We start from the raw sequence: 15,526 nt of genomic DNA on the forward strand, positions 1-15,526 counted from the left end.
TGGTTCTTCACTAACTATGACTCCCAAATTCTTTTTTTTTTAATTTTTTAAATGTTTATTTATTTTTGAGAAAGAGAGAGAGTGGGGGAGGGGTAGAGAGAGAGGGAGACACAGAATCTGAAGCAGGTTCTGTGCTGACAGCAGACAGCCCGACACAGGGCCCGAACCCACAAACCGTGAGATCATGACCTGAGCTGAAGTCAGACGCTTAACAGACTAAGCCACCCAGGCACCCCTATTATTCCCAAATTCTTTGCAACATTGATCTCATTTAATTTATACACTAACAGGGGGCCTGGGTGGCTCAGTCCGTTAAGTGTCCAACTTCTGGTTTTGGCTCAGATTGTGGTCTCACTCGTGAGTTCAAGCCCTGCATGGGGCTCTGTGCTGACAGCATGGAGCCTGCTTGGGATTCTCTGTCTACCCCTTTCTCTGCCCCTCCTCCAACTTGTGCTATCTCCGTCTCTCTCAAAATAAACACACATTAAAAAAAAATTGACACACTAGCAGGAGAAATGGGCAGACGGTGGCAGTCACAAGAGCACACACTCTCTCCCTCAGAGAAAGCCTGCTACAGGGAGTGCAGTCCGCCGACAGATGCACTTACATAATTTGAAGAATTGTTTATACTTGCTGCTTCGGGAATCAGAATTGGGATCTCTGGCTTGAGGGGTTTTCCACGACTGTTAGGTAATCTGCTATCTTAACGTGGACAGGTCAGACCTTTCAACAGTTACCTGGGGCAAATAAAATGCCTGACAACTGAGTTTTCCGTACTTTTCCAGGTTATGTGGAGACAAGGCGAAGATGGGAACTATAAAGGTGGTGCTTTGGGGGGCTTTTGCCATCTCTTTTTTTTTAATATTTCTTCAGGACAAAATGAAACTGTAATTTCAAAATCCTAATTAGCTCTGCTAAAATGGAGGATTATTTTCCAGGGAGATAACAGCAATAAGTGATGGAAATCACACCTGGTTCTGGGCACTGAAGAGTATAACCTTATAACATGCACATGGTTACCCAAATCTTTGGAAATTAAAAGTAGCTCTCTTCACTCCCAAGGAATGTTCCAGCTAACTAAACTTAGCTAACTTTAGCCAATAGCTCCAAGGGATGGACAAAGTTCACACATTTTCCCGGACTGTGTCCTTTCTTCTAGGTCAGGTCATCTAGGGCTGGGGGTATCTAGGGGTCACCTAGGTCACTACGGGTGGGGCAGGAAAGACGCACAATTACAGAGCAGTGCATGGCACAACACCATGCAATAAATGTTCTCCCGGTTTTTCTACACGTAACTCCAAAGACAGAGGCCATAAGGGATTTCATGTAGATTGATCTACACCTACAGAAAATGCACTGGCCAAAAAACACCATAAAGAAAATTAAGAGATGATTAACAACTTAGGAAAAAATACTGGCAACATATAAAACGGGCTGGAATTTAATATCCTTGATGTATAATGAGTGTTTACAAATCAATAAGAAAAAAAAATCGGGGCACCTGGGTGGCTCAGTCAGCTTGAGTGTCTGACTTGGGCTCAGGTCATGATCTCACAGCTTGCGAGTTCGAGCATCGCATTGGGCTCGCTGCTGTCAGCCTGTCGGCACAGAGCCTGCTTCGGATCCTCAGTCCCCTCTCTCTCTGCCCCTCCTGTGCTCATGCTTGCTCTCTCAAAAATAAACACTAAAAAAAGGTTTTTAAAAAAATTTTTTAAAGAAAAAACCTCAACTTCACAAAAGAAAAATACTCAGTGGACAAAAAAGAGGTATTTGCATGTGTGTGTGAGTGTATGTATGTATATTTCTCTTTCACACACACATAAGAAATACAAATAACCAATAAACATATGAAAAGTTACACACACACACACACACACACACTACTCTTTACAGTATTACTGTATACATGCATACTTTTTACAGGATTTAAAGGTATTTAAAGTTATCCACAATGATGTTTTCATTTACAAGGAAAATAAAACTGCATTCTGGCCTCCTTGTTAGTCATCAAGTATCCCAAGCACCTTGGGGCCTGCTCTTGCTTCCTCCACCAGGAACCTTCCCCCTCCAGACACCTGCAGAGTCTACTCTCTCACAGGTTCAGATCTCTGCTCAAAAGTCAGCTTATCCCTGAGTCCTTCTTACCTAGAGTATATAAAATAACAACCCCCCCCCCCTCCCGCCCACTAGAACACACTCGGGCACACACACATGCACACCTATTCCCCTACCCGGCTTTATTTTTCTCTGTATTTACTGCCATCTGACACATCATGTACTTCCATTTTCCTTTGTTTCTTGTCCATCTACCTCAACTAGAATATAAGCTCTATGAGGGCACGCATTTTTTGTCTGTTTTGTTCACGATGCACCCCCTGTGCTGAAAACAATGTCTGGTATATATGCTAGGCACTCCAATATTTGCTGAAGGAGTCATCACGTATTACTTTGGTAACTTAAAAAAAATATTTCCCTTGGGGCACCTGGGTGGCCCAATCAGTTGAGCATCCGACTTTGGCTCAGGTCATGATCTCATGGTTTGTGGGTTTGAGCCCAGCGTCGGGCTCTATGCTGACAGCTTGGAACCTGGAGCCTGCTTTCGATTCTGTGTCTCCCTCTCTCTCTGTACACACACGCTTTCTCACTTTCTCTCTCAAAAATAAATAAACACTTAAAAATATATATATTCCTTTCCTTTTTCTGGACTGATACAAGGGAAAAACAACAGCATCAAAATACACCAGAAAACTCCAGGCATGACCCTAATTCACATTTTTTCCTATACTTTTCTTAAGCCCTTCAGAGGATTTGCTCTGAACAGATTTGCTGGTGCTTACAGCTACTAGGTTTTCAAGGACAGGGATGAAAGTAAAAAATTTCCCACCATTTGCCTCTTTGAAATGGCCCTAATGGGTAATTCTAACAATTTCAAATTCAATAAACATTTCTAACAATCATGTTGTAACCTACAACTGTAACAACAGAAAACTAACTGCATTAACAAACATGCTTTCTTCAATAGACATGAACTCAGAAACTTGGCATGGAGGCAGTCATTTTGTTTCCTATAATAATTTATCTTGTTTTGTTATTAAAAAGTAGTACTTAGGGGCACCTGGATGGCTCAGTCAGTTAAGCATCCCGCTCTTGGTTTTGGCTCAGATCATGATCTCATGCGTTCATGAGTTTGAGACCCACATCAAGCCCCACATCAGGCTCCACGCTGGCAGTGTAGAGCCTGCTTGGGATTCTCTCTCTCTCTCTCTCTCTCTCTCTCTCTCTCCTCTCTGTGCCCTTCCAGTGTATTCTTTGTGTCTCTCTCAAAATGAATAAACTTAAAAAAAAAAAAGTAGTACTTTTCCATGCTAGAAAATTTTCAAAGTACAGGGGCGCCTGGGTGGCGCAGTCGGTTAAGCGTCCGACTTCAGCCAGGTCACGATCTCGCGGTCCGTGAGTTCGAGCCCCGCGTCAGGCTCTGGGCTGATGGCTCGGAGCCTGGAGCCTGTTTCCGATTCTGTGTCTCCCTCTCTCTCTGCCCCTCCCCCGTTCATGCTCTGTCTCTCTCTGTCCCAAAAATAAATAAAAAACGTTGAAAAAAAAAAAAAAAAAAAAAAAAAAAGAAAATTTTCAAAGTACAGATAATCAAGAAAAACACTATAATTGCAATCCCGCTACCCAAAAACAACCACTGTTAATACCTTGCTAGGTCTCCTCCCAAACAGGGCCTATATGCACATATATGAACACTGCAGCAAAAATGGGATCCTACTGTACACTTGTCTCATAATCTGCTTAACGTCTTTCCACGTCAAAAAAATCATCACCAGTTTATTAATAAGTGATTAATAGGCTATTGCTGGACACTGAAGTTAATCCTCTTACTAACCTAATGCTGTAATAGTTATCTTTGAGTACATTCCCTTTTCATATTCATGTTTTTGCAATATCAGGATAAACTCCCTGAAGTGGAACAGAAGCTCAAAGACACATTCATCAAAGTGTGGCATTAGTTATAAAATTGCCTTCCAGAGGGGTTATGCCAACTCAGCCCTCTGCGATGGGGTACATGCTAGTGTTCCCCCCAAACTCCTGTGTTGAAATCCTGCCCCCGGTGTGATAATTTGGAGGTGGGGACTTTGGGAGGTAATGAGGTCAGGAGTGTGGAGCCCTCATGATAGGATTAGCGTGCGTGCTCTCTCTCTCTCTCTCTCTCTCTCTCTCCCTCCCCCTCCACCATGGAAGGAGATGAAAAGATAGACAAGAAGAGGTCTTCACCAGAACCTTACCATGCTGGTACCCTGATCTTGGACTTCCCAGCCTCCAGAACTGTGAGAAATCAATGTTTATTGGTTAAGCCACCTGGTCTTTTTTTTTTTTTTTTAATTTTTTTAATGTTTATTTATTTTTGAGAGAGAGAGCAAGCAGGGGAGGGGCAGAAGGAGGGGGGGGGGGGGGACACCGAATCCAAAGCAGGCTCCAGGCTCTGAGCTGTTAGCACAGAGCCTGACACAGGGCTCAAACTCACAAACCATGAGATCATGACCTGAGCCAAAGTTGAAGGCTTAACCAACTAAGCCACCCAGGCACCCCTGGTATTTTTCTTTTTAAGTTTATTCATTTATTTTGAGAGAGAGAGAGCATATGTGAACAGGGGAGGGGCAGAGAGAGATGGAGAGAGAATCCGAAACAGGCTCCACACTGTCAGGGCAGAGCCTGACATGGGGCTTGATCTCACAAACCATGAGATCATCACCTGAGCTGAAACCAAGAGTCAGATGCCCAACAGACTGAGCCACCCAGGCATGTCCAATCTCTGGTATTTCTGTTATAGCAGCCCGAGTTAAGACACCTTCTACTGCCAGCTCTAAGACTGTATAATTCTCTGGCAGCCAAATACCTACACATTAGGGACAAACCAGGCACATACCACTAATGCACCTTTTCTCCACCTATAATTTGTAAGATGGCACCTCCCATGCTGGCTTATTTGTCCATTGTCCTATGTGCCAACAAAGGAGGCATGATGGAATTAAATCTTGAGGTGGTCCTCACAGAATGCTGGGTCTCTGTTGTATGAGGCCCTCTGGGGAACTGCTGAGCCAGTGAGTGTGTGAGTGTGCGTGTGTGTGTGTGTGTGTGTGTGTGTGTGCATGTGTGCAGGGATGGATCTCACAGCAACTCCTGGGGGAAAGTACTATTTGCCATGGGTCTGGTTTGAAAATTGTGGTGATACATAGTTTTTCTTATATGATTTATAAGCACAAGTATTGTGTCTTGTTTGAGTCTTGGGCTTGTTTGTTTTTTTGTTTGTGTACATCTCCTGTCCCTAAGGATCCTGATAAAACATTTTACAAGAAGCTAACAATAGTCTGTTGCCGTGAATTATAAAACTGTTGTTATCGAAATGAAGGCTAATTAAATTAAATCACTTGTTTTTCAAATAGAGCATGCATTATGGAAGGAACATCTGCTCCCTCAAAACACTCAGAAGTTTGTTCATGAGGGCCCTTTGAGCTGAGTTCTTGAAAATTCTCTGCGTTATGCTGACACCTAGTGGAGCTAAAAATAGTTTCCAAACATAAAAATACCAAGTCTAGGTGGTTCAGTCAGTTGAGCATCTTGATTTCAACTCAGGTCATGATCCCACAGTTGGTGGGTTCGAGCCCGAGTCAGGCTCTGCGCTGACAATGCGGACCCTGTTTAAGATTCCCTTTCTCCCCCTCTCTCTGCATGCGCTCTCTCTCTCAAAATAAATAAATAAACTTAAAAAACAGTACCAAGCCACCAAGATACTAGGATTCATATTGCCTATTGGCATTGCCAAAAACAGTAATATCTTACAATTATAAAGTCAATATTTGCTTTACAGTTTACAAGGACTTTTACATATATTAACTCCCTACTCCCTACTTAGGGCAGATACCTAGATTTCATTTTGGGGGGTCCAATCCTGGTGAACATGGTACTTCAAGAATCCTACTCACTACTGTCCCTCTTTCCTAATATTCTTAGACCTTTCCTCCTCCATTCTTTACTCTTCCTCTGACTCACAGAGGGTCAACTCCCTTAACAAAGTTCAGCCCTAATATCACTTGAACCCAAAATCCCTGTGATTATACTGTTTCTCACAGAGCCTAACTTAGAACAAGAGTCAGCAAACTATGACCCATGGGCCATATCCCACCTGTTGCCTATTGCTGAAATACCATTTTATTGGCACACAGCCACACCCATCTGTGTATGTAGTCTATGGTGGCTTTCATGCCACAAAGGCAGAGCTGAGTTGTTGCAAGACACTGTATGGATACAAAGCAACAGTGACATGAGGTGCGGTCTACACTGAAGTGTGAGTTCAGCAGATTCCTATGCCCTGCAGGGTGGTATAGGCATGACCAGCAGCCACTATAAACTTCGAAGGTCCAAAAATTCTGTCCCAAGAAAGAAAAATACTGCATGGTATTTGGAATTATATGTGGAGTCTTAAAAAAAAAAAAAAGAAAGAAAAACTAAGAAAACAAACAAACAAAAAGTCAAACTCACAGAAACAGAACAGAAAGGTGGTTGCCAGGGGCTGGGGGCAGGTTAATAGAGGAGATTGGGAAAAGGGTACGAACTTTCAGTTATAAGATGAATAAAGTCTTAGAATCTAATGTATAAAATGGTGACTACAGTTGATAACACTGTGTTGTTGTGTCATTGACATTTCCTAGAAGAGTAGAATTTAAATGTTCTCACCCAAATAAATAAATAAAGTGAGGTGATGGGTGTGTTCATTAATTGGATGGAGGGAATCTTTCACAATATGTACATATATCAAATTACCACAATGTATACTTTAAACATCTTACAATTTTAGTTGACAACTATACCTCAATAAAGCTGAAAAAAAAATTCCTGTCCTCTACCATCCCTGGCCTCATGGACTCTTCTCTGGGGAATAACCATAATCACCACACCAAAACCAATCAGATTTTATTCATATTACGTCCCTGCAGTGGTTCTCCGTGTTTCCTGAGAATGCTTTGAAAGCTGGTTTTATCCTCCCCCCAAAGTAATTTCTACATAATATACATAAAGCATTCCTCTGGTGAAAAAACACAATAGGAAAAAAGATCAAAAACACATGGATTTTATGTTAACTCTCCTCTGTGAGCAAAGGTAACTGTTCGTAAAATTACAGGTCACTCAAAATGAAATACAACACATTAAAAAACATATTTGAGAAATTCCAACCACCAGTAGCTTTGATGAAGACAAGCTATCTCACTTAAAAACAAATAATTAATCATAAAAAGAAGCATCCTAATTGATTGGCTCACTGTTCATTTCTTTAGGGACAGGACTGAGTTAACTTGGAGGTTTTATCAAAGAAAATTTTTTGAAAGTATTCTTTATTTATTATGAGAGAGAACGAGTGTGGGAGTGGGGGAGTGGCAGAGGGAGAGAGAGAGAGAGAGAGAGAGAGAGAGAGAGAGAGAGGGAGAATTCAAAGCAGGTTCTACATCAGTAGTGCAGAGCCAGATGCAGGGCTCAAACCCACAAACTGTGAGATCATGAGCTGAGCTGAAACCAAGAGTTGGATGCTTAACCAACCAAGCCACCCAGATGCCCCAGAAAAATTTTTTTTCATTTGCAAAAGAGAGTGAGAGTGAGGGAGAGGGGCAGCGTGGAGCCTGACGTGTGGTTCATCCCATGACACTGGGATCATGAGCTGAGCCAAAATCAAGAGTCAGATGCTCAACCGAGGCACCCAGGCTCCCCTATCAAAGAAATGTTTTATAGTTCTCCAGCAAAGATCCCCAATGGAAAATTAAAGAGTGGAGCTTTCTCCTTCATCTGTTAGAAATCTCTGGTCACAAAGGCATTGTGGTATAGTGTTATTAACTTAGAACTTCTCATCCTTGAAAACTTGAGAGTTAAAAATTTGCTGTCTTAGGTAGAGTGAACAAAAAGTAGTAAGTACATTAAAATTTACTTTCGAAATGTTTTTATTTAAACATGTAGTCTGGTCATAAAGGGACCGGAGGATGGCATGTAATGTCTCCAATGAAATCACACCTGATTCCGTAAGCAATGGTTCAAGAATCCAGTAAAGAGTGCCATGGTCTCACTGTCAAATGTCTTGTCACAGTGTTCTAGATCACATTCTGGAAACACAGCCTACAGCCAGGGCTCCCACATCTGCTAGAAAAATCACTTGAACATTCTGCAGCAGGTTGGCAATGGCAGTAGAGCTGCCGATATAAGGACAAGCTTGCGACTGAAAGCCAGTGTGATCTTTCCCAGGACAGAAGGCCTCTAAAGCATCATCCAACACTTGGTGATTGCTGGTTGCTGAGTAAAAATCTTGGAGATGGATTCTATCGGGTCACTTAGTGGAGTCATGACATGGCCAGAGACTAACCAACACAGCAGAATGGCCTCTCTACAAAGTAGGAAATGTGGTGCCAGGTTCTGGAACTTGTTTTAAGAGGTAATCTTGGATTCTGCTGCACCCCAGGCTATAAGGGGTCTAAATGAGCTCTCATGGTATATGTTATTAAATACCGATTTGGAAACCACCCTCCAGCCCCACTGGTACAATCTTCACTCTACGATGATCCAGAGGACTCCACCCTGTCCACCTGCTGCTGTTTCCATTTTTAGTAGAGTCCAACCTCTGCCACCTCCACACAAGTGCACAGTCACACAGCAAAGCCAAGCTTTGGTTCTCTAGTAACATAATCGGAAAGCCAAGCCTAGTAGGAAACAGCAACCATGGCAAACACACACCCAGCCCAGGCATACATGAAGGAACATGGGTGCTGGGTCCTTGCTGCTAGACATCTGGTAACTCCCCTTTGCTGAGGATCTGTGGAAAATGGAAATGCTGTGCTGTTGCAGCAGTTATTAATTATAAGATTCACTAAGACACTAGGATCTTTGATAAGGCGTTAACCGAGCTAACATCGTGTGTAAGGATGTGAAGCCACCTGAGGAAGTACAGGCAATAGAAGTGAAAAGGTCTCTGAGAATTTAGCAGGGGGACGGAAAGGGGACATGCCCACAGATCTGCAATGGGTAGAACCTAGCATCACACAAGCTCAAAGGACAACAGTGTCTAGTGGGTCTCAAATTTCTACTGTTGGAGGATCATTCCTTTCAGGGAATGAACCTTGAGTGTCTTTGACTTTACTCAGCTCTACCAGTCATTCCTCCTTCCCTTCCCCCAAAAGGCAGAAGTATGAAGAATTCCATCAAGAGATGAATGGATAAACAAACTGTGGTATACATACAATGGAATATTATTCAGCTTCGTAAAGAAGAAGATTCTGACACATGCAACAATTCTGAGGACATTATGTTAAGTCACAAAAGGACAAATACTGTATGATTCCACTGAAATGAGGTATCCAGAATAGGTAAATTCACAGAGATGGAAAATAGAACAGTGGTTATCAGGGACTGGATGGAGGGAAGGCAGAATGGGGAGTTACTGTTTGTTCTGTTTGGGATGATGGAAAAGTTCTGGTAATGGTTGCACAACATTGTGAATGCACTTAATGCCACTGAACTGTACACTTAAAAATGGTCTAAAAATGGTAAAATTTATATTATGTATATTTTCTCACAGGAAAAATGTTTTTAAGTGGGAACCAATGGCTTAGCTCTTAAGGAAACAGGGCCAAAGTAATGTTTAAACGACTATTATGAAGTAAATAATTCACATCAGAAATTACAAGATAATTGTAGTCAGGGGCATTGTAAACAGAGTAGAGGACCCATGTTGATGAGCACCGGTGGACCCCAGTCCACAATCTGACCATTAGTACCTGCATTCTAGACCAATCTCTTGCCTCTGTGGAGGAATAAATGAAACCATATGGAATCAACATGCTTCATTATTTAACTGAATATTAGAACTATCACAGGCCTTGTGAATTCAGGGCACATATTTATTTTTATTTTTCAAATTAATTTATTTTTTTAATTTAAATCCAAGTTAGTTAACATGTAGTGTAATAACGATTTCAGGAATAGAATTTATCCCTCTCTGTTTTTATCTTATTTTCACTTCCCTTCCCTTATGTTCATCTGTTTTGTATCTTAAATTCCACATATGAGTGAAATCATATGGTATTTGTCTTTCTCTGAGTTATTTCGCTTAGCATAATACACTCTTGTTCCATCCACATTGTTGTAAATGGCAAGATTTCATTCTTTTTGATCGCTAATATTCCATTGTGTGTATATGTGTGTGTGTGTGTGTGTGTGTGTGTGTGTGTGTATACGGATATAGATATATAAAGCACATCTTCTTTATTCATCTGTCAATGGACATGTGGGCTCTTTCCATACTTTGGCCATTGTCGATAGTGCTGCTATAAACATTGGGGTGCAAGGCACTTATTCATTTAAATGAAGACCCAGTTCTCCCTGAACCATCCACCATAACAATGGAGTATAAAGTAAGACCTCTGCTTAATATCACATATAAAAGTTTCTTCAAAAGTATCTTCATTTTGTGAAGGTAAGGATATTATACAGGTGAGTGACCTGGCCTGATCATTCAGTAGAGCTGTCTGCCTTGTCCATATAAACTTTGACTTCATTTCTCTTCATTTTGTGTATCATTTCAGGTGAGGCATGATGTTCTGGAAGAATTATAAGAATTTACCTAGGTGAGGCAGGAGTGGCTAGCCAATTCAGGTTGTAATTTTGTCTGAAAAATGTCATGGTTTTTGAGATTTCTTTTAAATGTATTTGACAAGTTGCCTTAAGAGATTCATAAAAACTAATATATAATACAATGTGTGATCTGAACTGAACCCTGGATCAGAATTTGGCAGGGCGGTGCGGGGGGCGGGGGGCAGGGTGGGAGTTACATTATAAGGATATTACTGAGAAAATTGGAAAAATATGACTTTGGTCTGTAGATGAGATAACAGTATTGCATCAATATTAATTTCCTCATTTTGATTACTATACTATAGTGAAGTAAGAAAATGTCCTTCCTCTTAGAAAATACACACTTATGAATTTAGAAGGGGAATTTTACTCTCAAATCTGCAACTTACTCTCATATAGTTCAGAAAAAATTATATATATATATATATATATACATATATATGTATACATATACATAAATCGCAAGAGAAAATTATAGGAGAAGCAAGATAAAAGAATGAGGAATATGAGTAAAGGGTATGGAAATTCTTTGTGTTATTTCAAACTCTTCTGTAAAGTAGTAAGTAATTTCAAAATCAAAAATTTCCAAAAATTTTAAGTTCATTTAAAAACTCATTCATTGGGGAGTGCCTGGGTGGCTCAGTCAGTTGGGCATCTGACTTTGGCTCAGGTTGTGATCTCATGGTCTGTGAGTTCAAGTCCCACGTTGGGCTCAGTGCTGACAGTTCAGAGCCTGGAGTCTGTTTTAGATTCTGCGTCTCCCTCTCTCTCTCTGCCCCTTACCTGCTCATACTCTGTCACTCTCTCTCAAAAATAAATTTAAAAAACATAAAAAAAATTATAGGGGCTCTCTTCTCCTCTCCTGCTAGTATTCTACCAAAAATAAATTAAAAATTTATAATAAAAAATTATAATGAAAATAATTTAAAAATTATTTTTAATAAATAATTTAATATAATATGTTATGTTTAATATAATATAATAAAATATATTAATTTATAATTAATATAATATAATTAAAAATTTTAACTTATAAAAAAAACACACAAAAAAAACTCATTCATCCGAGCTCCTGGGTGGCTTAGTTGGTTAAACGTCCGACTTTGGCTCAGGTCATGATCTCATGGTTTGTGAGTTCAAGCCCCACATCAGGCTCTGTGCTGACAGCTCAAAGCCTAGAGCCTGCTTCGGATTCTGTGCCTCCCTCTCTCTCTGCCCCTCTCCTACTTACGCTCTGTATCTCTGTCTTTCAAAAATGTATAAATGTTTAAAAAAACATTTTTTTAATTAAAAATAAATAAAAACTCATTTGTTGTGCTCCTATGATCTAAAACAAAGCCCAATTAATACAGTATTATAAGTTATGTATCTCAATTAATTTTAATATTATATTAGTAACATCACTAAGCAGGAAAACACACTCCTTCAGTTCTATGTGATTATAAAAGCATTAAAATCCCAAGGTTCAAAGGGAACTAAGAGATCAAGCAAGTCAAATAAACATCTGCGTTTCCCAGTGTAACACCAGAAAAGATTAAATAATGTGAAGAGAATGCAGGGCATGAATCATGAATCCAGCAAGAAGATGTTGTTCTACCTTGAACTGCTGTTGATCTCAGCCCAGCCCAGTTTCCATGACACATGAAGCAAAAGTCCACCAATTAACGTCTGCCACCTGAAAAAGACAAAGGCCAATGTGAATTTAAGAGAGTGCCATAGTCTCATATGCCATCCAGACCTGGCAGAGCTCCTGGCTGACACAAATATATACATCCAAGCCTTCCTACAATTCTTTTCTCCCATTCTCTCCTAACTAGCATCCCAGGCCCCTCCTTCTCAACCTGTATTATTCTCGAATCCAGCTGTACCATTCAGTGCTGACACTGATATTCTTCTCTTCTTATTCTAGACTTTTCCTGAACAACCTCCCCCACAGTCCCCACTTCTCCCATCATCCTTGAACTGATATTTCCAAATCCCTACGCCCACCTGGATACCACCACCCTGACACCCCACAAGCTCCCAATGATAACTTGCCTAAAACGTTACCTTGAATTTCCCTTCCTCATTCTGATTTTCATCCTCTGCCCCTAATCAGCCAAATCAGAGCCTAGATGTCATCCTAGCTCTTCTCTCTTCAGTCACCTCTCTCATCTGCTCGCAAAATCCTATTGAACGCATCCCCATAACAGTTCTAGAGTACCAAGTCTTCTCTTCCCCACCTCTTCTGCCTCTGCCTAATGCAGGCTCCCATCATGGCACTCCTCAACTCCAGTATCAGTCCCCAAACTGGTGTCCCTATCGCCAGGATGGCCTCACAACTTTCATTCTCTACCTGCAGCCAAAGCGCTTGTTCTAGAAGGCAAACTTCATTTTGCCACTTGCTTGTTTTAAAAATGTTTGATTTGGGGTGCCTGGATGGCTCAGCCATTTAAGAGCCTGACTTTGGCTCAGGTCATGATCTCACAGTTTGTGAGTTCGATCCCTGCATGGGGCTCTCTGCTGTCAGCACAGAGCCCACTTCAGATCCTCTGTCCCCTTCTCTCTGCCCCTCCCCCACTTTCTCTCTCAAAAATAAACATTTAAAATAAAAAGGCATCATTTCTTTAAAAACAAAACAAAACAAGGGTGTCTGGGTGGCTCAGTCATTAAGCATCTGACTTCAGCTCAGGTCACGATCTCATGGTTCACGAGTTTGAGTCCCACGTCAGGTGAGCTGGAGCCCTGCTTTGGGTGAACACAAGCCCTGCTTTGGGTGAGCACCAGCCCATTGGGGTAAAAACATGAATCGCGCTTTGGATGAGCACCGCCTTTCTCTCTCTCTCTCAATCTCTCTCTCTCTCTCTCTCTCTCTCCCCCTCTGCCCCTTCTGGGATTCTCTCTCTCTGCTGCTACTCGCTCACTTGTGCCCCCCCTTTCTCTCAAAAAACACACAAAAAAACCCAAAACACAAAATACAAAACAAAACCAGTTGATTGATTCTTCCCAGGTGGCCAGATGCAGTTCCCAGTCTCTTTTCTGCCATAAGACACTTGGGATCAAGTGAGACATTCTTCCTCTGCATGCAAAGTACAAGGGGAGCACAGGTTATAAAATAAGCACCCCTGGGGCACCTGGGTGGCTCAGTTGGTTAAACATCCAACTCTCACAGTTTGTGGGTTCAAGCCCTGCATCAGGCTCTGTGCTGACTGTGTGGAGGCTGCTTGGGATTCTCTCCCTCCCCTCTCTCTCTGCCCCTCCCCAACTTTTGCTCTCTCTCTCTCTCTCTGAAAACAAATAAACTTTTAAAAAAATTTAAATTAGCTAACTAATTAGTTAATTAATTAAACACCCCTGCCCTTCCCACTGTACAAGGCACAGCAAACTTCAAAATGAGTGAGAGGGTACTACAGGCAATAACTTCACCCTGTTTCACTCTAATTGCTTTACTTTAGGTGAATAATTCATAGATTTCAAAACCTCATTTTTAGTTATGACTTGAGACACCTCACCACGGAAGTGATTACAACACACCCATGTGTTGCGACACAACAGTTGAGAACTGCTGGCCTACGGGGATAAAGTCACTTGCGAGTGACACACAAGCCTTCCTGGACAGGCACCCACCCCTCTCCAGGATCAGCTCCGGTGCATCTGCCATGGGCAGCTACATTCCAGCCATACTGAACAGCTGACAGCCTCGGGAATGTGTCAGGTCACTTTCTACTTCTAGGAGTCTCCATGTGCTGCCCTCTTGACACATCATGTTCTCCTACCTCTTTGTGTGTTGGTGAACACCTGCTCATCCTATTAGATTCAGTTTTTATGCCTCCTTTGTGAAACCTTCACTAACCCAGCCAAGCAGAACAGACAGATATGGGTCATGCCCTCCAAGTGTGACCTAGAGCAGTGGCATTCAACCCGTATGATTCTTCCCCCTAGGGGACATTTGGCAATATCTAGAGACGTTTTTGGTTGTCACAACAGGGGGTGGGGGAGGGGAGGGTTGCTAACTGGCATCTGGTGAGTTGTAGCCAGGGACTCTGCCAAACATCCTACAGTGTGCAGGACCAGCCCCCATAACAAAGGATTACCAAGCTCAAAATGTCAATAGTCATTTGAGAGACAGTGGCCCGGGGCAGGGCAGGGCAGGGGGAGGGCACCACGGTGGCTCAGTCAGTTAGGCGTCCAACTTTGGCTCAGGTCATGATCTCACGGTCCGTGAGTTCGAGCCCCGTGTCAGGCTCTGTGCTGACAGCTCAGAGCCTGGAGCCTGCTTCAGATTCTGTGTGTGTCTCTCTCTCCGACCCTCCCCTGTTCATGCTCTGTCTCTGTCCCAAATATAAATAAACATTAAAAAAAATTTAAAAACCCAGAAGTTCATATTCTTTAACCCAAATTTCTTATATAGGAATCTATTCCAGAGAAATAGCTAGAAATTTGACAAACTTGGATACAAAAATATGTCTGACAACACTATTTTTATACCCCCAAAATGGGACACAATTTAATGCCCACTAATAGAAGGGCTAAATAAATTACAGTATGTCTATTTGATAAAAAAGAAAAAAATCTATGTAGTCATTAAAAATATTTTAAGCAACATTTAATGATGCTGGTTGGACATGCCCCACATATGTGTACAAAGAGCATAAAAGATACTCACCCTTGGAATAATGTAGGGTAGGTAAATTTCAAGACAGATAGGACATACTGAAAAACAAAGAGCAGATTAATGGACATTTTCAAATTATGGAGAATTGCTAGACTGTATAATCAAAGAAATCCCTATTGAAGAAATATAAGTATACTCTAGTTTCAAAAAGGCATTTACCCTTCCCCCCAAAATCATACATGGGAAAAAAAAAAAAAAAAGACC

General features: G+C 41.5%; 1 protein-coding gene across 2 annotated transcripts in view; it reads right to left on the bottom strand.

Annotated features, from left to right (window-relative positions):
* Positions 1–15,526, bottom strand: part of SLC35D4 (solute carrier family 35 member D4) — a 118,025-nt gene that overhangs the window by 97,366 nt on the left and 5,133 nt on the right. For both annotated transcript variants that reach the window (XM_060613446.3, XM_060613448.3), the window contains exons 2-3: positions 15,314–15,360; positions 12,266–12,343 (exon numbers count right to left, since the gene is read on the bottom strand). In XM_060613446.3, coding sequence (XP_060469429.1) covers positions 12,266–12,343; positions 15,314–15,360 — 125 coding nt within the window. The remainder of the gene's footprint in view (positions 1–12,265; positions 12,344–15,313; positions 15,361–15,526) is intronic.

The sequence above is a fragment of the Panthera onca genome, chromosome D3 (assembly GCF_046562875.1).
Source record: "Panthera onca isolate mPanOnc1 chromosome D3, mPanOnc1 haplotype 2, whole genome shotgun sequence".
NCBI classification, from domain to species: Eukaryota; Metazoa; Chordata; class Mammalia; order Carnivora; family Felidae; genus Panthera; species Panthera onca.